The following is a 26,782-nucleotide window of genomic DNA, read 5'->3' on the forward strand; positions in this document are numbered from 1 at the left end:
AAAATGGGAGGTGGGCTTGCTGAAGGTCACAAAGCTTCTATTGGCCAGCAGCTCAGAAACTCAGACGTCTACTCCTGAACCAGTCTGGGGACCATGTTTGGTGGAGTGCTAGGTGGTGGGACGAGACAATGGAATGATTGTATTTTGGAAAGCTTGCTGGAGTCCTTGAAAACAGCTACACATGTTACATTTAAGGGCTTTTTCAGTTAAATATTTTGGATTACATGGCTTTTAAAATGTCACATGACCGGGGGCCCCTGGGTGGTTAAGTTGGTTTAGCGTTTGACTCTTGTTTTTGACCCAGGTCATGATCTCAGGGTTGTGAGATCACGTCCTGAGTTGGACTCTGTGCTCAGTGGGGAGTTTGCTTGAGATTCTTTCTCTCTATCCCTCCCCCACAAGCCCTGCCCCCAAGATACAAGAGCTCTGTCTCAAATAAATAAATATTAAAAAAAATGTCATATGATCATTGATAGTTTCTTGGTGTACATAATATACCACACATATATATACATACACACATTCTGTATTTTATGTCTTTAAGTATGTTTATGTATGTTATACATGTACATTTTTTCTTCTATTTTTTAAATATGTTTTTTGGTATGTTAATTTGTCTTGACTCTGAAGAAAAATCATTGTAATGATTAACATTTGTGGAAAGTATGACCTGCCATGTGGGTTTTTATGTGATGGTTATTCTTAAAAATACAGATTTGATGATGGGTTCAGCCTTTAGGGGCAACCCTGGCTGTGTTCCCCTCCCCATCATAAATAGTCTAGCTAATTTAGAGGCCAAATCTCCTTCCCTCCCAACCCCTCACTCCACTCACCTTACATGTATGTCTTTATTTGAAGTTTATGAAAATAGTCATGTTATTTGAATGCATCTAGAAATGAAGCCTATTAAAACTTAAATGCATCCCCATATTTGTTTTTTTAGTATATGTGCTGCCGAAGCAAGCACATATTTGTTGAATGCTTACAGAATCTGTACATTTGATATGAATTATACTAACCATAATCTAAAAGTATCTTGAATTTTTGCAGCTGTAGAATTATATTAGACTTCCAGTAATTCAATTTTTTAAATTTAAAATCTAGTTCAGACTCATCTATGAGGGGGTAAAATGATAGCTTGTAAGAGCCATTGGCCTAAGAATATACTTTAACTCAGCATTCAAATTTCAAAACAAACAAAAAATAATGTCTTTTCTTTTCTTTTTTAGCTTCTCAGACAAACTATTTAGTGGAAAGGGCTTACATTTTCAGCCATCAGTTCTGGATTTCGGGATTCAGTAAGTATCTTTTCTTTATAATTTTTAGTAACTTTATTTGCATTTTTTGCTTTCAAGATATATATATTTAAAATATATTAATGTATATAAATATATTTTTATATAACACATATCTATATATAAAATGTTAAATACTTTTTAGGTATATTAGTAATATGAGGTATATTGATCCTAGGACTTGTTAAAAGGAATATTTTTGTGAAAAGGAGAGTGTAAGGTTGTGTTAGCCATTTCACCAATATTTAATAAATACACTTTATAATATTTTATAGTGATTGGAATTTAATAAGAAGTCAGTATTAAGTCCCTGTTTTTCTATAACAAATCAGGTTATTTTATAATGAAAAACACTAAATATTTATGGTTTCTGAATTCTTTTCATTAGATTCATTGGCTTGTTTTTACTGCTTGCTATGCTTTGAGATTCAGAATTGCACTGTACAACTGTTGCTACAATTAAGACTTTGGAAATGAGTTAAGTGGGGAAAACAGCATAGAAGCTGTAATTACTTACATCGTGTTCAGAACTGTTAGGATGAAGGGGATGTGATCTGAGTGTTGGTTGAGGGACGAATCTGGGAACTGGGAGAAGTTAAGAGAAGAGTGATGCTGTGCAGAAGGGGAGAATTTAAAGACTCTTTTTGGCTGTGACACTTAAAGTGGTTGAAGTTTGAAACTTCAGGTATTAAACTCCCTGGATGCAGAATATATCAGCACTGAAGAGATACAGTTTCACATTTGTAGAGATTTGAGTATGGAAGTAAAAGTATTTCAGATGTCAAAGCTCTGCTTATTTCAGCAGCCTGGAACATCACTGCAGTGTTACAAAGAACTTTTTTGAGTTACAGGAAAAGTTAGGTGAATGAAGTAGGCATGGTGCTAGGAGAGCATCTGGGGTGAGTTAGTGGTGGGCTCCTGGTGTGCTCTGCTTTATTCATCTGGATTTCCTTCTTTCCCTCTCCTTCTGATCAGCAAAAGATTAGAGCTGCAGGGAAGGAGAAGGAATTTTAAATTTAAAGTACCTTGTTGAGCTTTTAAAGGAGATTCTTGTAAAAGGAAGAAGAGAGAAAAGTGGGAAGGGCTCTTGCTGACTTTACAAGATTCTAGGTGTCTGCTTTTTTGTGTTTGAATTTGTACATTTTTATTCTTAGGTAAAGAAACATTCGAAGCTGCATTTTTGATCAAACCTCACTGGTTTGAGATTCTGAGAGATCACTTTACTTTGGTGAAGAGTGTTTATTCTAAAGAATTTTAATGCAGGACCTACTTTTAAAAATACATATTGCATAAGATTGTACTGTATGTTAACGAAATAAAAATATGGAAAAGAAAAAATATATGTCACAGATTGCTAAATATAATAAGATGGATAATAGTAAGTACAGTTAGATCAGGATAACTCCAGTTCATAGGACACTGACTGTCTATGATATATTTACAATTCAGTAAGATAAAAATCCTGCAATCAGGGCACATGGATGGGTGGGTACATTGGCTAAAAAAATTAATTAGCTATATGTATCAGATTCTGGTCCTGATAACTGGAAGCAGGTTGAAAAGCAAATGTTTAAAATCTTTTATTTGAAAAGGTTGCTACATTTTAGACTTGAATCACCTTTAGATGATTCATTTTTGTTTATCTAGTATTTTATACTTCTCAAAGTACAATCGTGTCTCTTGTCAGTTGTGTCTCCTGTCAATCCTGGAAGGATAGTGGAATAATGGGTGGGCGGTATTATCTAAGAGAGAGAGAGAGACAGTCTCATGTGTGTCATTTTCAAATCTCTCTCTACTTGAGCATGGACTACAGATGCTCATGAATTTGTTGCTGAGCAGTAATGTATTTTGCCCAAGGGCATTTCACTAAAAGCAATAGAATAAGTCCGATTTTTTTTTTTTTTTAAATAAGTCTGATTTCTAAGCCAGCACATACCATGCTATTTTTTTTTTTATAAGTGAGCTCTGGGATATAATTATGGGAATAAATTATTTTTGCTAAAGTTTTTTAAAAATCTCGATAACTGTAGTCTAAATTAGAACACTTCTAAAATCAGTCAAATTTTTCCTTACTTTTAATAAATGGTCTAATTTATAGGCAGTATATTCAAACTTCAGGCAGAGCTCTCATTTCTTCACTGCCCGTACAGCTTTTGCTATTGTTTATTTCAAAGTTGACCTTGGGCAAACCCCACCCTTTTTCATAGCTTTGGTTTCTTCTGGGATCCAGAATCAGGATCATGTTATTCACCTGCCTTCTGCCCACGTCTCAGGGTTTATTGTAAGGGTTAATATTCCACTGGTCCTGAGATTAAAAAGTGCTAATCATTCATAAGAGATTTTAATCATTCTTTTGTAGTATTAAATTAATAGAGTATCTTCCAGTTGTCACTAGTGAAGGAAATTCTTATCCTCATAACACTTTTAAAAATAGAATTAAAAAAATAGAATAAAAATAGCACAGTGGTAACTAGGTCTGTGTTAGGTCTGGTGAGGTTTCTGGTGGATGCAGTCACTGGACCTTGTAGAATTGCAGTTTGAAGTCTGATTTTCTAATGTGTTTTTGTTTGGGAAACATACGTATTTTTTTAAACTAAAAATCTTATATTCTGATGATATGAGTGGGATATAAAGCTTTGAGGATAAGTAGTAGTAACTTTGCATATTGAGTTGTATTATTTACCTAAAACCTAAAAGTATGAGGTCTTTATTTATTTAACTTAATGGAGGGAAAAGGGAAATGTGAGCCTGGTACTCCCAAGACAGGGCTCTCTGAGGTGACCCTTTATGCTTATGGTAGTATAAAAAAATTTTAGTCATATTAGATAACGCTAAAAAAAAAAAAAAAAAAAAAAAAAAACCAAGGTTTTGATCACATTAGTGCTTATTTTTAAAAATACACATTGGCTGTATTAAACCTTCAGTTAATACTTGTGATTGAAAGTAGGAGGAGGTAGGGTGCCTGGGTGGCTCGGTTGGTTAAGCATCAGACTCTTGATATTAGCTTAGGTCTTGATTAGAGGGTCATGAGTTCAAGCTCCACATTGGACTCCATGCTGGGCATGGAACCTACTTTAAAAAAAAAAAGGGAAAAGAAAAGCTGGAAGAGGAATGTGAGGGATTTGATGGCAATGATACAGTAGTTTGGAAATCCCATTGTACACAGGACAGTATGTACTTCATTTTCCCTAAAACACACAACTCTTAGTATTAGAGAACTCAGAATAAAATCAGAGAAATACAAGTATAATTGAGATGAATTTTTGCTGAATTTAGATACAGTTTTACTTCTAGGCCATATTAAGGAGAGCTGTATATTTGGGTCCCTGCCACTGAGGGCTTTAAAACTGGAGAAACAGCTTCAGTGGAATTTTTGTGACTCTGTTTATGACGTGAGAGTGAATTTGGTATCAGGTGGTAGGAATCAGAGGGAAATGATTCTAGAGAACTTGGCAGGTAGGTGGGTCAGAAGTTAGCTACATTCCTTTGCTAGCCTTGCAGGTGGAAAGAGGAGGAAGGGAAGAGTCAACATGAATGTCCTCATCAGTTAGGGTGTTTGCTGGAAAGCGGACATTCTTACCTTAGTGCACGAATATTTTGATTATGTCTAAAGCTTGTGTGTATGTGTCTCTTTGTGGAGGGAAGATCCAAAGATTTCATCAGAATTTTCTAAAGGACTCATGATTTAAATGGATAAGAGCAAGCGCTAGAAAGTGCTGCTGACCTTCTTCTCAGAAGAATGGTCTTTAGCACCAATTAAGTTTTCCTTTCCTTAGATTTAATAGTCTCTCTGTGAGTTGAAATCCATTCCCCCAATCTTAAACTTACTACTTAGAGAAGAAACTTTTAAAAAACTGGGTTTTTCTAAGTGCAGTTTCTTTATCTAAACATATTTTCATTTGAATTAGAGCCCCGTCAGGCGAGCTCCTAGTTCCTACTCTGTATATTTGCAAGCATTTAATGGCCTATGCAGGTTGAATTCTTCTAACGCAAAAGTCAGTGAGGTGTTACCATTGGTTGGCTTAAGTGCCTCATAAAAGAAAGAATTCTTTTAACAGTTTTTGACGTGTGAATTAAATGCTTTATTAATAGCAGGATTTAATCATTGTTGCTTTTAACTTTAATGAACATCAACAGCTTTTTGGGTTTATTTTATTTTATTTTTTATTTATTTTTTTTAAAAAGATTTTTATTTATTTAATCATGAGAGACTCAGAAAGAGAGAGAGGCAGAGGGAGAAGCAGACTCCATGTAGGGAGCCCGACATGGGACTGGATCCTGGGCCTCCAGGATCACGCCCTGGGCTGAAGCTGGTGGCTAAACCGCTGAGCCACCTGGTCTGCCCACTTTCTAGGTTTAAAGTATATATATATGGGGATGGGTGGAGGGATGAGTGAATGGATAGCTATATTTATGACCACATAATACATTGGATTTTTTTTTCTCCTTGTTTCCCTTCTAGGTTCCTGGGTCACCCTGCAGCAAAGATTCTCTATGCTTACAACCCTAGTAGGGATAGTGAGGTCGTGGTGAATTCAGTGTTTACAGCTGCTAGACATTTTCATGTGCCTCCTGTTCATTGCAGGGTAAGTGTTGATGTACTCTTGGAAACTATGCTGTGGCAGGCTGCCAGGTTTTCTTGCTTTCTTTGGCCTGAAGTTTTTACCCTCTGCTCCCTGTCTCCCCTTTTTCTGCTACCCAAACTCTTTCCTTCTGTGTGTTTGCTTAAGCATTTATTTTTTCAGTTGTCCATAATTTTGGTGGGTCTTGCTATCTACATGGAAAAAAAAGTTTAGAATCTAAACAAGGTATAATCTTGTATATCTAATGGGACTTTTTCATGGTTAAAGAAACTTAGTATTATGTGTCTTGAAATGACTACAAATGCAGAACCATTTAGTAATTAGTACAAGGTTTATAGTCATGATCTCTTTGCCGGGCAAACCTACTAGAATAGGAATCCTTTCTAAATGTAGGAATGGGAGGTAGTGAATGGCTCCTTATAAAGCTAATTTGCACCATAGCAGAGAGCTCCAAACCCTGGTCTTCTGGTAGTTTAGATTTCAGTGGTCTTTAACTTTTAATGAAGATCCCAGTTAGTAGTGGGTTTTTCTTGTTTATTTAGCTTACTTATATCTACCTGATGCACTTTCCCTTATTTATTTATTTATTTATTAGCATTTTAAAGGACAACAGCTTTTTTTTTTTTTTTTTTTTAAGATTTTATCCATTTATTCATGAGAGACAGAGAGAGAGGCAGAGACACAGGCAGAGGGAGAAGCAGGCCCTGTGCAGGGAGCCCGACGTGGGACTCGATCCCAGGACTCCAGCATCACACCCTGGCCAAAGGCAGACGCTAAACCGCTGAGCCACCCAGGGATTTACTTATTTATTCATTCAGAGAGAGCGAGAGAGAGGCAGAGACACAGGCAGAGGGAGAAGCAGGCTCCATGCAGGGAGCCCGATGTGGGACTCGATCCCAGGTCTCCAGGATCACACCCCGGGCTGCAGGTGGCGCTAAACTGCTGCGCCACCGGGGCTGCCCGACTTTTTCCCTTTTAAATACAGGACCAAGGAGTTGGTGCAAGAGGGAGCCCAGTATTTTATGGTAGTCTGTCCAGATTAACACAGCTCCTGACTTCCATTAGGTATTGACAGGTTTGTACATTGGAGGCTCCTTTTACTTAAGTATGGTTAGAACTGTGTGTTTGGTAAAGGCCATTGACCATGTGGGTGTGGAGGAGGTGGGAAAAGGAAGAACACGAGGGCGTAGGATTCTCAATCCGAAGTGAAAAGACTTGTCAGCTATCCTGCCATAAGTCTGTGGCATATTCTTTGGTACATCCTCTTAGATTGTTGGATTTTGATCCACTTGATGATTCTCAGGGATTTGTGATACTTCTGAATCAAGGATACAGGATATACAGACATCTATCAGTGGAAATAGTCAAAAAGAAAGTCTCTGACTTTTTTTTTTTTTTTTAAGAGGTCCATTCCAAATGACCATTTTGGTTCTTCCTTTCAGGTGATTCCAGCAATGGGGAAAACATCCTTCAGAATTATTTTCTTACCTACTGAAGAAGGAAGCATTGAAAGTTCTTTATTTATTAATACCTCCTCATATGGAATCCTTCACTATCATGTAAGTAACGTTTCCCTCTGGTCCCTTGATTTGTCGATTTAATAGAGGGGTTTGGATATTTTATAAAAGACTTTTGGAAATGCTGCCCCCTGGTTTATGTCATTAGAATATAAGATTGTTAGTGATAGTGTTTGTTAGTGATAAACTCGCCAGCTTTCCCCCCTTCTTCTGCCTCCCATGCCATACACAGTTGGCTGTCTTCTGCTCAGAGCACAGAACTGTGACTCTCACTATGGATCTTTGAAGGGCATTAGAACAAAACAAAGAAGCCTACCATATTATGTTTCTATTATAAAAGAGAACGGGCTTTCAGAACTCTCTGCCCTGACCTCATGAACAGGCCAGGGGGAGGAGGTATAAAAGCAGTTCCTAGTGATTTTTGCCCCCTTCCCTCCTGGGCTTGGGAATATTTTTGATCAGGGGACATGGATTGCATGCTTGGCAGCCAGTTCTCAAGGAGCTCACTATTCATATCAAGGCACCAGGGATGGAGTGTGAAGAATCTTTTTGTTGTTCACAAAAAGTAGTTAGGAATTCTTAAGTGGTATCTGTGACATCTTAAATAGGATGTGGCATCAAGCCAAGATCTATCATTTCTGTGGTTATTTCTTACTGGTTTCCATTAACCACTTGGTCCCTTATGGGGGAAAGTTGTTTATATCTGAAAAGATTAGCAATAGTGAGGAATATTCAACTTAAATATAGCAGCTTTTGTTGCTTTCTTTTGTAGACAAAGATATATAATAATTGGATTAATAGAATCTTAAAGGCCAAGGTGGTGAATACAGATTCCTTTGGAAAGGTGTTTTAACATTATGAGAAATATGTTTCAAAATGAATCGGGGAATGATTAACTTTTTTTTCTTTTTCCTGAAGGTATCTGGAATTGGCACTCGAAGAATCTCTACCGAAGGGTCTGCAAAGCAGTTACCAAATGCTTATTTTCTGCTTCCACAGGTCCAGAGCATTCAGCTTTCACAAACGCAGGTAATTTTAATAGATTTATTTTGAATTCTGATAAACACCAAACTTTGTAGTCCTCTAAATTTATCTTTTGCAGCCTTTTTTATATAGGATTATTAGAGATGTTAAGCTCATTAGCTTTCTGCCTTTAGAAAAAAATCCTGATATATAGATAAATTAAAAATATATATGTAAAGTGTCAGTGGAATCCATGTACTTCTTCTGAAAGGCTGTATAGTCTATGATGTTGCTTTCTCATAGTTAGCTTAATCTCATATTTGATCATTTGAAAACTTTCCAGTTTTTCATTATTATTACCATTAGGCCATGTACATGTTTTATAAGTTTCTTTATTTCCTTTTTGGATTACCTATTTCCTTGGGGTATATTTTGTAAAGGGAGATTCTGTAGTTAAAGAGTATGAACCATTTTATAGAGCTTGTTAAATCTTACTAGGTTGCTTCTCGGGAAGACAGAACCTCTGTGGTCACCAGTAATGATATTTTCTCAGAAATGCCTTACTATCTTCTCCTCTCTCAGCTTCCAATCTTTCCTGAGTGTGGCTTAGTGGAAAGAAATGTTTTTGATATTTTAGAATGTGTATCCAGTCAGCCCGTGAACAGTGCAGGGATTGTGGGTGCCCACCCCCTCCGCAGTTCAAAATCTGTGTGTAACTTTTGACTCCCCGGAAACTTAACCAGAAGGCCTACAGATAATGTAAAAAGTTGATTAACATGTATTTTGTGTTGTAGGTATTACATACTGTATTCTTACAATAAAGTAAGCTAGAGAAAAGGTTATTAAGAAAATCATAAAGACGAGAAAGTCTGTTTACTGTACTGTACTCTATTTATCGAAAAAAAATGGCCTGTAAGTGGACCTCTGTAGTTCAGCCTGTGTTGTTCCAGGGTCAAGTGTAATATCTTAATGTTCTTTCAATATGCATTTCATTAATAGCATATAGGTTTGATCATTTTTCCCTTTTGACTTATTTCCTGGTGACTATGGATAATGTTTGAAATTGAGAAAACTCTTGAACCAATGTATGATGAACTTTGCCACCTTACCTACCTACCCTTTACTTTCTGATTAGTGAATAAAGAACATTGCTTAGATCTTTGTGTGGGTCGCAGCAGTACCTGAGGCTCTCCCTCATTCAACAGTCTTATTGAACCAGTGCTATGGGCACACAGTTTCCATGTTCCTGGAGCTTACATCCCAGTGGGAAGACAAGACAAGCAAAACTAATTTACCTGTAATGTAATGTCTGAGAGATTTGTCATCATTTAGATAATTCTTGGGAGTTTTTGGTATTACTTTTATTTTTATAAAATTGAATAACCCCTCCTCCCAGGATTTTAAGGACGATTTCTTAAGGTTTGTGAATTTGGATTTGGTTTAAATCCTAAGACCAGCGGGGATGTATTGAAAGGCTTTAAGCATAAGAATGACGTGATCTGATTGCATTTTTGTAAGGGGTGAAAAGGACTGGAGTCAGTATAACTTACATATGCTGATAGCATGGATTTTTTCTGCTGCACATTTTTAGTCTTATCTCGGGGCTGTCCTTCAGCAAAGGGGGTGGCTGAGAATGGCCAGGTTTCGCTGGTTACTGAGACTGGAAGCTTTGAATGCCAGATGCCATATTCGTGGTGATAAAAGTATTGAAACAGAGACAGGTGTTCAGATATCCTAGTTAAGAGGTTAATTTAAGGATACAGGGAATTAAGAGAGAGGGGCAATGACCATGCTGTCCTCCCTATGAGGCCTGCAGGGGATCTTGCTATGAAGAGAACTTGCATGTAACAGGCTGTACCTGCAGCTCTTGTCTGCTCTCCTTGACAACACCCGCTACCCTTTCCTGCAGCGAGGCTGTCATCATCTCTTCCAGGCCACTCAAGTAGCCCCGAACAGACCCGCCAGCATCTACTCTGGCTCTTTCAGAAGTCTCTGTCCCCCAAATGCAAGTTGGACCACACTTGGTGGTAATATGAAATGAAATACATTTGAAATACATTTCAGATAAATGGAATACATTTCAGAATTTGTAGCTAAAATTCAAATTTGGGTGCTGATCTTTTGTTAGAAACCAGTATTTTGGGACGCCTAGGTGGCTCAGTGGTTGAGCGTCTGCCTTCGGCTCAGGATGTGTCCCAGGATCTAGTTTTGAGTCCCACACTGGGCTCCCTACATGGAACCTGCTTCTCCCTCTGCCTGTGTCTCTGCCTCTCTCTCTCTCTGTGTGTGTGTCTCCCATGAATAAATAAATAAATCTTTAAAAAAACAACAACAGTATTTTGAAGATCTCACAATCAAAGAATATCTCTCAAAAGGCAGTTATTTTAGTCTTCCATTTTGTACTGTGATTCAGAAAAAAGGACATTTTAAAGTATTTTTCAAGGCTTACTATACCTAAAAACCTGCAACATTAGACTAAAGAAATCATTATGGTATTCCTCAGAAAAAATTCTGACTATAATATTTCTGCATTGAAACCACATACATATATATGTGTTTGTGTTGTGTTTTTAGTGACGATAAAATTGTCAGCTCTCCTTCCTCAGAACTATCTTCATTTTGATATTCTGTCTTAAGTTTTCTTCTTTCTGATTTTTGTTTAAGAGGATTTGGAAGTATCACCTCTAGCTCAGTTTAGAGCTGGAAGGTAGATCTCTTAAAACACAAAAGAGTAAGAAGGTGTAGGTGGAAATTAAGATGTCCTCAACTTTGCTTTCACTTACCTCCTTAGCTCCACATGAAGAAAAATAAATTTGTTGTGTTTAGGACTAAAGTTTGAAGTTGAGAGAAGAAATACAGTTGCTTTATGTGAGTCCATGGAGTCATAAGAAAACGGAGACTAAGGTGATAATAACCATTTAAAAACATTTTCACTCAAACAATAATAGGGCCAAATACTTTTTAGATTTTTTTGTGTGAGTAAAATAGATAGCCTGCTTATACGTTTGGGTTACATATGGGCCTAAATAGAGTTGTATTTTAGTATATTTAACTGAGTATTAAGAAAAACTACCTGGCTTAAACATAGGCAACAGGAGAAAAGGACATGCACCCAAGGATTCCTGAATATAAAGTGTCTAAAAGGTGTAGATGCTGCTTGATTCTTCCAAGCTAGAAATGTTGACCAGAGAAAGAAAAACAGCAGGAGTATTTTGTAAAGCCATGAGGGTGGATCAGCAAATGTGCTTCAGGTGCTGCATTGAGGAGACGTTAATCAAATGGGATTTTTAACTTGGCCATAAGCTACCATTTCAAAACTTGAAAGAAATTTGAGTTGTTGGAATGATCGTGGAGGATATCAGATATTTTGCTGCTGTAAACCCAACAAAAGTCCATCATGAGAAATTAAATCAGAAACAAGAGACAGATGTGTATCTTTGTACAGTGTTGTGACATATATGACCTGAAACACTTGATGCAGTTGCCTGCACTGTAACTTAAATTTGTAAAGAAACAAAATTAGGTTTTGGTCATGTACCAGGATGCTAGAGAGCTTGAGAAGCTAAATACGAATAGCGAAAGCTGTTTATGCCTGCCCCTCACTTAGAACATCAGCTCTGCAGGTCAGGGATCTTTATTTTGTTCACTGATGGACACATTGTAGGTGTAGGGCACATGCAGGCATGAAGGCATGAAAGTTATGCTTAAGCATCCAGGGATAAACAGGAAAATTCTTAGCACATAAGATTATACAGAGCAAAAATATACATAGTTTCAAGGAGGCTTTAGAGAGATTGTTAGAAAAATATAAGTAGGTCATTAAGGGAGAGCTAGGGTGACACAGGGAGCATTTCCCACACCTTCAGGTTAAGTTGCATGAGTATAAATGGTTTCTCCCTCCATGCTGTACATTACATCTCCAGGAATTATTTCTTTTATAACTGGAAGTTTGTACCTTTTGACCACTTTCACCCATTCTCCTCCCCCTACACCACCCACCTCTGGCAGTCATGAATCTGTTCTGAGTTCAGTTGTGTGTGTATATGTGTATGTGTTTTTTTCCCTAGAATCCACATTTAAGTGAGATCATATTGCATTTGGTTTTCTCTGTCTCATTTCACTTAGTATAACGAACGCCCTTCAAGTCCATCCATGTGACACAAATGGCAGGATTTCCTTCTTTTTTAGGAGTGAATAATATTCTGTTGTATGTACATACCACATTTTCTTATCCATTCATCCCTTGATGGACACTTAGGTTATTTCCCTGTCTTGGCTATTGTAAAAAGATGCTAGAAGTGCCTGGATGGCTCAGTCGGTTAATCTTCAAACTCTTGATTTCAGCTCAGGTCATGATCTCAGGGTCGTGAGTCCAAGCCCTGTGTTGGGCCCCATGCTTGGTGTGGAGCCTACTTAAAATGAAAATGCTACAGTGAACATGAAAGTGCAGATATTTTTCCAAGTTAGTGTTTTCATTTCCTTTGGATAAATACTCAGAAGTGGAATTGCTGGATCATATGGTAGTTCTATTTTTAATACTTTGAGGAATGGTTGTATTGTTTCCATTGTGGCTGCACCAATTTACATTCCCACCAACAGTGCACTAGAATTCCCTTTCCTTCACATTCTTATAGACTTGTTATATGTATATATATGAAAAAGTGAATGTTGATGGAAGACCAGGGAGCTCTTTCCACTGGGGATCAGCTAGCTATACTGAGTTTTTCAGATAGAGGGGATTGTCACTGCTCTTCCCTCACACTTTCTTAAAATTGCTTCCTGAGGTAGCAACTGGAAATTTTTTGGAATCAGAACACCTTAGCTCATGTATCCTTGCTACTTAATACAGATTACCTCATGTGAATATACTGTGATAGCAGTTGGTGTTACTCTCCATGCCCAGCATGGAGCATGCATACATACATACATATATACATACATACATACATACATACATACATACATACATATTCAGATAGCTATGACAAAAGTCAAGTTTAAGCAATGCTTAAAAATTATGGATTTATTTTATGGATACAAACTGGAGGAAAAATTAATTACTATATGTTTCCAAGCCTAGGAATCTTTCCGCTGAGCCACACTGCTTGTTGGAAGCATTAAATGAGCATCTGTAAAGCACCTAGTACAGAGCTTAATCCCTAATCAGAGTATAACTTTATTAAAGTACTCCAAAAAGGGCATTATTTGATATTTTATCCTCCTTTTCTAGAAGAGCATGTATTATATAAGAGCATGTATTTATTTTATTTGATATTTTCTTTACTAGTAGGGGAAAAAAGTGTTTGTAATGTCACATAGATCATGATTGCTGCTCCCCCCCCTTTTTAAAGATTTATTTTATTTTTATTTTATTTTTATTTTTTAAAGATATATTTATTTATTTATGATAGACATAGAGAGGCAGAGACACAGGCAGAGGGAAAAACAGGCTCCATGCCGGGAGCCTGACGTGGGACTTGATCCCGGGTGTCCAGGATCGCGCCCTGGGCCAAAGGCAGGCACTACACCGCTGAGCCACCCAAGGATCCCCAGATTTATTTATTTTAGAGACAGTGAGAGAGTGCAATAGGGAGAGGGAGAGGGAGAGAGAAGCACAAGCAGACTCCACGCTGTGCATGGAGCGCAGTGTGGCGCTCCATCTTATGGCCCTGGGATTTTGACCTGAGCCAAAAACGGAGAGTTGATCACTTAACTGACTATACCACCCAGGCGCCTCTGCTTGTGCCCTTTTAATATGAATATCCTAAGTTTAAGATACCAGTTTGTTTCTTAGAATAACAAAAACAACGTGTCTATCTCATGACATAAACTAGGGTGCCAGTGAACAATTGTTATCACATTTTTTTTTGCAGCATGAGCTCATTTTGATCCTTTTTATTTGGTCTTTTACCCATTGGTGTCTGACGTTTGCTTCTTTCCTGCTCAGTTGAATCAGATAAAGTGGTTCAGTCTCGGGATCCCTGGGTGGCGCAGCGGTTTAGCGCCTGCCTTTGGACCAGGGCGCGATCCTGGAGACCCAGGATCGAATCCCACGTCAGGCTCCCGGCATGGAGCCTGCTTCTCCCTCTGCCTATGTCTCTGCCTCTCTCTCTCTCTCTCTCTGTGTGACTATCATAAATTTAAAAAAAAAAAAAAAAAAAAAAAAGTGGTTCAGTCTCTTTTGCTGGAAACAGAAGTGTATGTGTGTGGTTCGTCTTCTCTCTAGATTCTTGCTGGCCCAGTGTGTTGTAGTGGCCGCTGAGTTTGGTGGGGAGGAGGATATACACTTGACATGTGGGTCTGCTCTTAGGAAGAAAGTAGGGGAGCAAGAGAACTTAAGATTGCTTTTTACTTTTTAAACCTTTTCATTTGGCCCTTCTTTTTCATTTGATGGAAATGAAGTGAGGGTTCCTAGCAGATGAGAAGTCACTGTTACAGTGGGTCCAAGTGAGAGTTTTAGGTTAGTCTGCTTTTGCTGTGCTCTTGTCATTATTTGTCCCTTGTCTTATCCTAGTCATTCTCTGCTCCAGTCCATGCATTACACTGCTGCTCTGATGTCCTCCAAAACAGTGCCATTCACTGCTTCCCTGGTGTCTGTCCTCATGGGGTCCTGTAGCGTGGTGTGTGAGGCCCTCGGCACCTGCTGCAGCTTCCTCTCCAGGCTCCGATGTCCCACCCTTCTCTTCTCTGCTCTGGTTACTCACTGTCAGAACATGCCGCATATCTCTTTTTACATGCCTTACCTTCATAAACTTTCACCCCATTCTAACTTGAATGATTCTTCTCATTCCATCCTTGGAGATCTGGTTGGGGTATCACCTCCTCGCAGCCTCCCCAGGGTCCTAGGCAAGACTGTGTTCCAGGTCCCCTGGCACTTGGTTCAGGCCCCTGCTTGAACATTTGGGGTCCTGTGTCATCTCCCTCTCTTGTTCTTCCACAAGACCATCTAGGATAGGACCTGTTTCCTTTTCATTTTTATAATCTCAACATCAGTTTAGTGTATAGTACACTGAGGGCCTCCAGAGTTTTTAATAGCTACGTGAGTCAGTGGGCATCTGAGCTGAGGTCCCCAAATAGCATATCTACCTGTCTTTCCATGTAAGATTTGTATGACTTCACCTTTTCACCGCATCAGCCACTTTGACCTTCACCAGATTTACTACCAGGGCAGGTGGTAATATTCTTATTTTAGAAACTGTGGAGTAGACTCAGAGTTTAAGTGACTTGGTGGTAGCTGAGAGCAGAGCTGGAATTGGTAGTGCCAGCTTAATCTGCTGCCGGATTTTCCCCATATCTAGTAAGTGTTGTGATGACTTTCATATCTGTTGACTTAGCAATTCATTGTCCACAAAAGACAAATCGCAAATAAAATGGGATTTTTTTGCCGCATTTTTATAATGGCAGTAAAATAGGAACAGCTTTTAAAGGCTCAGCAGTATAGAGGATCCCTGGGTGGCTCAGTGGTTTAGTGCGTGCCTTTGGCCCAGGGCATGATCCTGGAGTCCTGGGATCGAGTCCCACATCGGGCTCTCTGCATGGAGCCTGCTTCTCCCTCTGCCTGTGTCTGTGTCTTTGTCTCTCTCTCTCTGTCTCATGAATAAATAAATAAAATCTGTTTTAAAAAAAATAAAGGCTCAACAGTAGAAAAAGGATTTGATAAATTTGATTACATCAATAGGTCAGACTATTAAGTAGGTCTTCCAAGTTATGATTATGATCCTTAATCTGACAAGTGAATAGTAGAATAGAAGCTAGACTATATTTGGTAATTGTAACTGCCAATATATGGTGGGATAGAATACATAAATATAGCTGTGTTAGGTTTATGAAAAAGTGAGAGTTTTTATTTTTTAATGTTTTTTACAGCACTGTTTTGATTCCAAACCATTGAGATTTGAGGAGTGTTTTAGTGGTTTATTTTGGCATAATTCAAACAATATTTGAAATTGGCATTGTCTCAGAATCTGGCATATATATAGGCTCACTGTCGCAATAAGCTCTTGGAGATTTACAAGAACTTAAGTTACTGTCATTAGAATCATTGTAAAATAATGTTTATTTTTTTAAAAAGACTTGTTTTATTTGAGAGAGAGAAAGCACAAGCAGGGGGAGCAGAGAGAGGGAGGGAGAAACACACTCCTCGCTGAGCGGGGAGCCTGATGCAGAGCTCCATCATGGGACCCTGAGATCATGACCTGAGGTGAAGACAGATGCTTAGCTGACTGAACCATGCAGGCACCCCTATAAAATAATGTTTACTGTTAAAAATAAAATGATAAGGCAATATGGAAAACCCAGAGAAGTTTTAAAATGTGAGGAAAGCCCATGACACACAGCCTCACCAAGTAAAGGGGTGTGTGTTTGTGTGTGTGTGTGTTCTAACATAGGATCATATTATCAAATTATCTAAAAGTGAGATTGTGGTTATAAACAATTATAATGTAATCCTAAGCTAGCATGGGTAACCAGAGAAGTAAAAGATTAGTAGTAAGCCCCAAGACCCTGGTCACACTTGGCAAAGATAACTGGGATTAATGTTTTATCATCTGCTTTCAGTGTATTTCCTGAGTATGCATGTATGTGATGAGGGGTTCCCCTTCCCCACCACAGTATAGTGTTGCTGGCTTGTGGAAAGGAGAGATTCTTTCTAGGTGTGCTGTGTGGTATCTAATGCATTTCAGACCAGGAGTTCCTAACCTTTTCAGATTGGCACAGCCTTTGCTTTTGGAGTGGCGATATCGGGCCCTTGTGCCTGCCTGTCCAGGACAGGTGTTGGGCAGGGGCTGCATGGAGTCCAATGCCTGCCAGGCTGGGGGGAAGGTGTCCCAAGTTGCTTTCTTGCTTTTTGTCTCCTGAGGTGCTGATCCTTGTCAATTAAGTGTGGTGATCTGCAAGGGAAGCTGTAAAATCAGTATAGGGAGGGGACCTCGGAAAGTTTTTTCAATCACAGTTCAACGGAAGAGAAAGGGGCACATTTCTCACTAATAAATTGTAAGAGTCTGGTCTAGGATTTGGAGATGAAACATAGAGAACAGGAAAAGGTTCTTAAACCTCTGAGGCTGTCCTATTTTCTGGATGGGCTTCCATAATTAGTTAAATGAAAGAAACACTTTCTGAATGTGATAGCTGAGAATTCCTACAAATATATGTGTAATCAGTAATGTATTTAATATTATTTCTTTGCATGATGAAAGCTGTTTGATTTTCCTTTAACATAAAAATGATAGAGTATCAGAGTCTGGAAAGTACTACTATATGTTAGGTGAGTATATGCCAATACTTAATTTTTGTCTACCTACCTGAATATGGATTTTATTTTTTGAAATAAAATCTTTGTAAGTGCTGTGTGCATTCTTTAAATTAATAGTGGACATTAAGAAGGAAAAGAGACTACTAATATATCAATAATGAATACAGTGGTATGGAAAGTAGTATATATAAGAAGGAGAGTGTGGAACATTTGTATGAGTGGATATGGCTTTTAAAAATAGGGAAATTGGAAAACAAGGAAATTGCTTAATTTGTACATTTTTCTCTTTTTCATCTCATTCCAATGAAGATGATTCAAGGGGATGGGAACGTGGGAAGTGGAAAGTGGAAGGAAGAAAGCATGGGAAAGACTAGAGAGAAATGCCTAGATGTGTGGGGGTGGCTGTCTCTCTTCCTTCTGTTCTATAGGGCAGGGAGTCCCCTCCCCTCTGTCTTACCCTTGTTGCTTATCATCGAAATTCTCTGCTCTCTTGGCAAGAGAGAACAGTTCTTGGAGAGCTGTTTCCTGGTCTATCCTTTGACTCAGTGCTTCCTGTTTCTCTTCTGCCTCCAGGGAGAATTGACTAGCTCCTTAGGGAAAACCCTGAGAGACCCCTAGTGTAGCAAGTACAGTACTTAAAAGCTTTTGTTTTTAAGAGTGTCTTTTCCTTTGCCAAGATTATAAACTCCTTAAGGGCAGGAATCCTGTTTTAGCCAGTGTTTGTTTTCTTATCCAGCACGGTTTGGCCATATAACATGTGGTAAATAAATGCTTGAAAATTGAATAAATGATCTTAAAAAGGAAGAAACTATAATTTTAACATTTATGAACTTATGAGTTATGAATCGTTTTTGGCCTCTTTCAAACATTTATTAGAATATTATAGAAACTTTTATTGGGGTATTTGAAGATGCCCAATAAATGACACCTGTATTCCTGGCCAAGTTCTGAACTAGTGGACATATAAGAATCAGGAGTCAGGGGGTGCGCCTGGGTGGTTCAGTCAGTTAAATGTCTGACTTTTGATATCAGCTCAGGGCTTAATCTCAGGGTTGTGAGTTCAAGCCTCAGTTTGGGCTCCATGCTGGGCGTGGAGCCTAGTTAAAAAAAAAGAAAAGAAAAGAAAAGAATCAGGAGTCCGGAAACCAAAATGCCACTGTCATATTGCTGATAAGCCACATGCTCACATATCAGTTGAGGTCAGAGAACCAGTTACTAACTCCCTGTCCCCTTGGGTAGATCATGAGGTGGCCCATCAGAAGGAGGTTTGAGTCTGAAGGACAGAGATACCCTTCTCTAGAGTAGAGAGAAAAGAAACCAGTTCCTCCGTGAGCCCCCTACCCTTCTTGGTGCTGTCTACCACACATCATCATGGTCTGTTGCCCACTGACAGGCAGTCCCATCTACCTCCAAGTGGAGAAGAAGACTGGGGGCAAAAGGACAGGTGAATTTAGGGAAAGAGAATCCTTTCCTAATAGCATTCCTCATTTTTTTGTACCTGTGACTCATTGGGCTTGCCTGTGATCAAGAATGGGATCACCCGGGCAGCCCCGGTGGCTCAGCAGTTTAGTGCCGCCTGCAGCCCAGGGTGTGATCCTGGAGACCCGGGATAGAGTTCCACGTCGGACTTTCTGAATGGAGCCTGCTTCTCCCTCTGCCTGTGTCCCTGCCTTTCTCTCTCTCCTCTCTGTGTATTCTCATGAATAAATAAATAAAATCTTAAAAAAAAAAAAAAAAAAGAATGGGATCACCCTTCCTCTGACAAGGAGATCAGCCGACTTCTGGCAACTGTGCCCCCACTTTCCTTAGTTTCTTCCTCTGTTCCTCCTCCCACTGGAACCAAACTCCCATTTCTTTGATCCTCCTCACACTGTTGGGGAGCATTGTTGAATTTGTCCCTAGAAAGCTCTGAGATAGATTAGAATAATTCATTAATAGTCTGTTCCAAAGCCACATTGCAGTCAAGGTTGAAAGTTCATGTCATCATCTGTTTCCTATTCTGAATTCTTTTCAAGTATGCTATCCAATACAGCTTATCAGTTTTTGCAGTGGGATCAAATAACAGAGTTAAGATACTCCAATAAAAAAAAAAAAAAAATACCAGCCATGTTAAGTGTGCCCCATCATAGAGATGCATAGTATAGTGAATAAGAAGGTGACTTCTAAAACCAGACCACCTGGGTAAAAATCTCAGTCACCTCTGAGTGACCTTGGCCAGATTACCTAACCTCTTCATGTCTGTTTACCCATAAAATAAAATAACACTACTTTATAAGATTGCTGTAGCTGTTGACTAAGTTCATGCTTGTGTACAACTAAAGTGCTTAGAACTAGTACCTGGCACCTAATTAAAATGCATTCATCACTTAAAAAAAAAAGTTTTGAACATAAACCTTCTGTTGTGAAATTCTTGGAGAATTTTTAAATTTAGGGATTCAGTCCTCTGGCAAGATGTGAAAGTTCAAGGCCATAGTCCCATATCAAATTATCTTGGCTTGTGAGTTAACATTAAAACAATTTGAAGCCCTCCCCAATTTCTTATTTTTTTGGTCTTAGCCCGAGAAGTTGTCCATGCCTGAGTGAGCTGGGGAGCTAAGAGGCTGGCTCTCACTAGAGTGTGTGTGGCTTCCCCAAATTACATTGGCTTAATATTAAGTAACTTGGGGCACCTGACCGGCTCAGTTGGTCGAGCATGAGACTTTTGATCTTGGGATTGTGAGTTCGAGGCCCATGTTGGATATAGAGATTACTTAAAAATGAAAAAAAATATTTAAAAAAGTATCAAGTCTTTCTTGAGCTTTGCTTGAGTCTAGAATCTTAAGACATACAAGAATATCTGATAATCAACCTTACATCTACTGGATTTGGAAAATATGCCTCCCATCTCAGCCCTCAAGGGACTAATTCTAAGCAGAATTGTTTCCATACTTCATTTTTGCCAAAAAGAGGGATGGAGGATGCAGAGTATCACCTTGGTTTTGGCTTTAGTTTATGCCAGTTGTTTTGATTCCAAGACCTTTGCATTTAAAATCAATGGGAAGAGATCGCCTGTCCGGAGGCTGACTTGAGACCTCAGTGACTTGGTGAAGCACCACCTGCACTTACCGGCTCCTCTCAGGAAGTAGCCCATGAGGCCCTGTAGTCTTCCCTCTGAGTTAGCAGAGTTAGTACTTCGTGGTGGTGGCAGCCCAGGCACAGATATGTCTTTGTTCTCCTTTCCTTCACGGAGCCTTTGTTTCTGGCATTCCTGTGCTGAATGATGTGGACATCCTGTTGGAGATGGAGCGGCTGCAGTGCCTGGGCAGGGGCATATGGGGATCTGTGCACACACTGGTTTCCATGGCCTCTTACAGTAGACTCACTGAGGCTTCTAGAACCTGCTTCTGAGAGAAGGCTTTTCCCTTTTAGTGTGCCCCCCCCCCCTTTTTTTAAAGATTTTATTTATTTATTCATGATAGACCTAGAGAGAGAGAGAGAGGCAGAGACACAGGAGAAGGGAAAGAAGCAGGCTCCATGCTGGGAGCCCAACGTGGGACAAAGGCAGGCGCTAAAACGATGAGCCACCCAGGGATTCCCCCCCCCACCCCCCTTCAAGTGGAGGATTGTTCTTAGCAGATTCTTGGAGGGGAGCTGCTATTGACCTTTCAGGAGCTTATGGCCTGGTGGGGAGAGCACCTTGGCCGTGAGCCGCTCACCGTCTCCTCCGGGTTGTGAGTGTGCCCCCCTTTCTCTGCAGTCAAGGGCTATGCCTCCAGGATGTGCTTGTCTTTTCCTGTCCCCTCTTCCTCTTGGGAAGGCTCAGTTGAGTTTTTAGCTATTTAACCAGCTTTTTTTTTTTTTTTTTTTTCGGTCTTTTTATTTCTCTAACATCTGTAAAGCTGCTACTTTTTTTTGGAATCAAGTCGTTCCTTTTTCTTTTTGATCTAGATTATATATATATATATATATTTTTTTTTTCTCTCTCTCTCTCTCTCTCTCTCTCTCTCTCTCTAGATGTTCCTCTAGATATTTTCTGGTGAGTTCTCCTAAAGGGAGAGAGATAAAATCAATCAGTTATGGGTCTGCTGACAGCATCTGTTGTTCAAACAAATCTTCTCTTCCCTGGGTTGGAGAGTCTTCCACAGGAGATGCTCTCCTATCATGCCAACATCTAAATCAGGCCTGGGGTCAGTCTTTCTTGATTTTCTTGCCTGGTTCCCCTTTAATGGGTTTCCTCTTTTTACTGTGCCTTCTCTTAGACTGAGTCCTACTTCTGTAAACTTCTCAGACATGTTCTCCCAGGGCATGGGCATTAACTGTGTTTCAACCTAATACTTTCAGAGCATTCTGCTCTGACTTTCCTGTCCCCTGCCCCTGTGAACCTGTCCAGGTCTTCTCTCGTAACTGGGTATAGCTGTCTCAGTACTCAGTTGGCTCTTACTAGGGGTTCTGCACCTGGCTTTAGAAGTGCTTGCCTTCGTAACTCCTATTACCGAATCCTGGTTCCTTCCTGGGGAACAGTTCCCATCTGCTGTGGTCTTGCTTTTCTTCCATTTTTTAAAGCTCCAGTGAGCACAAAGATCTGTCTCCTTCATTTCAGTTTGCTACCAGGCTTTCTCCATCTCTGTGTCTGTTGGACCTTTGAGGTCTTGTTTTCTCATTCGAATTTTGTCTAGTTGTTCTCTAAGAGATTAGTCTTTCTCTCTTTTTTAAAAGATTTTATTTATTCATGAGAGACAGGGAGACATAGGCAGAGGGAGAAGCAGGCTCTCTGCAGGGAGCCTGCTAAGGAACTTGATCTCAGGATCCTGGGATCATGACCTGAGCCAAAGGCAGATGCTCAAACACTGAGCTACCCAGGTGCCCCCAGTTAGTCTTTCTCTCTCTTTTCTTTTTAATTTTAAAAAAAATTTTTAAGTCTTTCTCTTAAGGGGAACCCTGTCTTCCTCCTGCTTCATCAATCTGCCTTTTTTTGTTTTGTTTTCTCTTCATCTTGCTCTGATAGGAAAACTAAACCATGTTTCTCTAACCTTTTAGCACCCCTTTGATGTCCAGAGTGGACTGGATTGTTCCAAGGACAGACCTTCATGGTTGCCTTCTTTGTGCATGCAATAATTGTGTCACATTGCTTCTCGGACTCCACCCAAGATGAGAGCATATCTCTGTCTTCTACCCTTATTGCTTCTTTATTTATAAAATCTGCCATCCATCTGTGAATCTGTCTTTTTGGATCTTGAGCATCTAAAGCAGCAGTTGGCACTTAAGGGATTAATAAATCTAGAGCCAGTGAGTTGGGGAGGAACTTTTGAGTCTATGGGCCAGCCCACGTGAAGTGAAGCTAGACCCTTTCATAGTTCCAACTCTTAGCCATGAAGATAATGTATGAAAAAGGAACAGAATTCGGAGCAACTTGTCTGTACTGTCTGCCTGGAGGTGGACCCAACAGTCTGTTCACAATCTGACTATAAAAGCAATTGGTGCACTGGAAGTTCTCTCTATTGTGGGGGGAGCTCTGACTGTGACATCTTCTGCTCTTTCTTTTTCCTTCTCTCCTTTCCTTTCTTTTCCTAGTGGTAAAGTATATCATAAACTCCCATTTTAAGTGTGAGTTGAGTGGCATGAAGTACATTCACCCTGTTGTGGAACTGTCACCACCGTCCATTCCAGAACTTTTTCATCTTCCCTAACTGAAACTCTTATACACACTATATAGCAGCTCCCCATTAATCTCTCCTCTCAGTCCCCCATGACCATTACTCTGCTTTCTGGCTCTATGAATTTGACTATTTTAGGCACCCTCACATAATTGGAATCACAGAATGTTTGCCCTTTTGTGTCTGGCTTATTCCACTCTGATACAGCTTTTCAGGGCTTCTCTGTGTTGTCGTATATGTGTCAGAACTTCCTTCTCTTTTAAGACCAAATAACACTTCATTGCATGGATACACCATGTTTTGTTTATTCATTCGTCCTTGGATGAATTTTGGCTTTTGGTTTCTGCTTTTGACTGCTGTACATAATGCTGCTATAAATTTGGGTGTACAAATATCTGTTCGAATCCCTCCTGTCACTTTTTTTTTTAAGATTTTATTTATTTATTCATGAGAGACAGAGAAAGAGAGAAGAAGCAGGCTCCATGCAGGAAGCCTGATGTGGGACTCGATCCCGGGACTCCAGGATCACGCCCTGGGCCAAACAAAGGCAGGCTCCAAACCACTGAGCCACCCAGGGATCCCCCCTCCTGTCACTTTGAAGTAGAGTTGGTGGATCATACAGTAATTCCATGTTTGATTTTTTTGAGGAACCACCATACTGTTTCCACCACATCATCCTTTCTTCTATAGCCATAGCTGATCTTTGCCATGGCTACACCTGTTTAGGTAAAAGCTATGCCCACATTGCTCAAGGTCAAGCTACAAAGGCCTGCATCACAAAGGCTGAACTTTTGTTGAGCCTGGACCCAGGGTCAAGGCCGGAGCTAGGCCTTCAGGACCCACTTGTCATTTGCTTAAGGCCAGCAGCATCCAATTGTATAAAAATAGCTGCTTTGCCTTTGGATCAAGCCACCATATGCTGCATGATTTACTAAGGTGAAAATCCCACAAGGCTCTCCTGAAACTGCCAGCCCAGTTTGTAACAGTTAAAAGCTAGCTCCCCAAGTGCAAAAGCCAGAGTGTTGCACAATACAGGCCACTGTCACTGGGTTCAACGAAAAGTCTCAGTATCTAAGTGTTAACTTGTTCTCCACATTGCTTTTTGTCTGTCTTTCAGGGTTTTTGGCACATTTCAGGAGGGTGGAAGGTTGTGGGCAATAAATGGCTCTTCTCTCCTCTTTTGGGTTCTGAACCCAAAGTGAAATAAGACGAAAAGAATTTGAAATGTTTAAGAAAAAAACAAAAGAAAACAGCCCTCTTCTCTTAGAAACCAAAGGGGCATGGAAGAGGAGTTTCCCCTCTTAAAACTTTTGATGTGGGTTTTCCCAGAAGCATTTAAGTTATTTCTTGTGGAATTTTATTAATTTAATGCATTAATTGTGAATGAATAAGTAAAAACAATAACGCTCCCTTTTGAAGGTCTACTCTGCCTTGTGCTTGTCGTCTGTATCTCATTTAGGGCTCGTAACTGGCTGTGAACTCACTCACTGTCTTATTGAAGAGGAAACTGAGTCTTAGGCAGGGTATGAGATGTCCCTAAGCTTTTGTGGCTGGAGTTTCATCTTGAATTTAGTTTATGGCAAAGCTTTTTCTAAAAAAGATGTGCATAAGAGAAAATGCAAAAATGTGTGTTTTTTAATCCCTCTTCCCTTAAAACAGAAAAACTAATTTCAGCCACTTCCTAGGATTTTACAAATATTTTAGTGAGGGGGGCCTGGCAATGTAGGTGAATTTTGTTTCCGTGGCTAAATATCTGAGGATTAGCACAGCAGTGGGGAGGGCTGAAGCACAGCCGCTGTTTAAGGGTGAAAGCAACCCTACAGTGCTGACTAATAACTCAGCTGAGTCCCTCTGTTGTGCAGGAAACACTAAATTAGGAGTTTGGTTATAGAGCATGGCCATTGTGTGGAAGGGACCCAAGAAAGTGTCTGTGTTATGCAAAATCACTTGCTGTGTAGATTCTGTTGTACGTAGCACTGTATATATGGGCTACTGACTGGAATAGTCCCACGGCTTATACAGAATCTGGGTTCCTACTGATATACGTGCTGGCATAAGAAAATTGACCTGTGTAAGAACCTTTTAAAACTTAGCATTCAAAATTGTGGAGGAGGAGAAAAATAGGACCTAATATTGAGATTTATCTATAATTCTTTCATATTTCACAAGCTATGTTCCTTAAATACAAGGTTTCTGTGTGTGGTCATTACTGTGAACATCATAATTTCAAGGCTTTTGATCATTCTCTCTGGATTAATATATTATAGATTCTTATATACTTTTGTTAGGAGATTGGTTTATTCTTGTTAGTAAAAGTCATCTAAAGTGACAGGACTTGAAAGTCTCTCATTTTGTTTCCTCTTTACTTGTACATCATCACCTCAAATAACACTCTGCCCTGGCTTGGTGTGCAAAGACCAGCTTCTTAGCAGGTACAGAACTAGGTGATTTCTTCTCTTTTAGCTCCAGTTAACTAGACATGTAGCATAAAACCAAGGGAATATAAGCCGTTACAAAAGGTTTGTTTGTTTTTTAAACACTTCCATTTCCTTGACTATGGCATTATCTCTTGGTATGGTTTTCTAATGCATGTTCCCCATGGTGAAGAACTTCCCAGCTTTTAAATTCAGGAGAAGTAGACTTGGTCTGTTCTGATTTACTTAGAAAAAAAGTACTGACTTGTGTTAAAAGATCTGCTTTTTTTTTTTTTTTCCTTATTTCTCCACTAGCTAAATTTAGGATCTTTGATAAGTCATTTAACCCCTCCAAACCACATTTCTCCCCATCTTCTACAAGGGAATAATACCATATACTTTACGTGGAAACTACCAAGAAATTATTTGATTTTTTATCTGTAAAATTTATGAACTAATTTGTTAAAGTGATTTGGGGGATTTGAAAAGTAGAGAAGTTGGTTTCTATTTTCCTTTTATAATCTGCCCAGGCACACTCCTGGATAAGGGGATGTCCCACGGTCACAACAAATGTGCTCAGCTGGGGCCCTTTCAGAGAGAATTTAATCCCAGTATGTGTGCAGTTGCCCCAGAGAGCTCATGTTTTGGTTATGGTTTACTTTCCTAAGTCAAGATTACAGTAGTTTTGGTTTTTTTTGATAAAGACATGAACGTTTAAATTGCTCTTTGAGAAAAATTGGCCCGCTTCAGGGACACTTTGGAGGTGCTGGAACTCCCCCTTGTGGGACTCTGAAGTGTTCTACAACAAATGAAACAATATAATTTATTTTTGTTACACTTCCAGCTAAGAGAGGAATCTTACTTAAAATGGTAAATTATAGAGTCATCGATCCAGAAACTTACCAAGAATGACAACCTACTGGGCTTTATAGTACATCAGGTGACTGTGCAAATTGGATTGTTTAATTGTTTTCAAAAATTATAGTTTTGAAGTTATAACATTTCAACATTTGAAGAAATATTTTAGGTAAGAGAATTACCTTGTGTGGTTAAGGCCTACAGTTAAATTGCTATAACTTTTCAAAAAATATAAATACATATGTTGAAAACGTGTTGATAGGTGGTTT

The 26,782-nt window shown here is 39.4% G+C and overlaps 1 protein-coding gene across 4 annotated transcripts in view; it reads left to right on the plus strand.

The window, feature by feature from the left end:
• TMEM131L (transmembrane 131 like) overlaps window positions 1-26,782 on the plus strand; it is a 161,007-nt gene that overhangs the window by 80,189 nt on the left and 54,036 nt on the right. For 3 of the 4 annotated variants that reach the window (XM_072773704.1, XM_072773703.1, XM_072773705.1), the window contains 4 exons: window positions 1,230-1,298; window positions 5,758-5,881; window positions 7,321-7,437; window positions 8,314-8,424. In XM_072773704.1, coding sequence (XP_072629805.1) covers window positions 1,230-1,298; window positions 5,758-5,881; window positions 7,321-7,437; window positions 8,314-8,424 — 421 coding nt within the window. Of the gene's footprint in view, window positions 1-1,229; window positions 1,299-5,757; window positions 5,882-7,320; window positions 7,438-8,313; window positions 8,425-26,648; window positions 26,683-26,782 lie in introns of those variants that run through there. The other variant, XM_072773706.1, reaches the window with a different exon arrangement.

The sequence above is a fragment of the Canis lupus genome, chromosome 13, assembly GCF_048164855.1.
Source record: "Canis lupus baileyi chromosome 13, mCanLup2.hap1, whole genome shotgun sequence".
NCBI classification, from domain to species: Eukaryota; Metazoa; Chordata; class Mammalia; order Carnivora; family Canidae; genus Canis; species Canis lupus.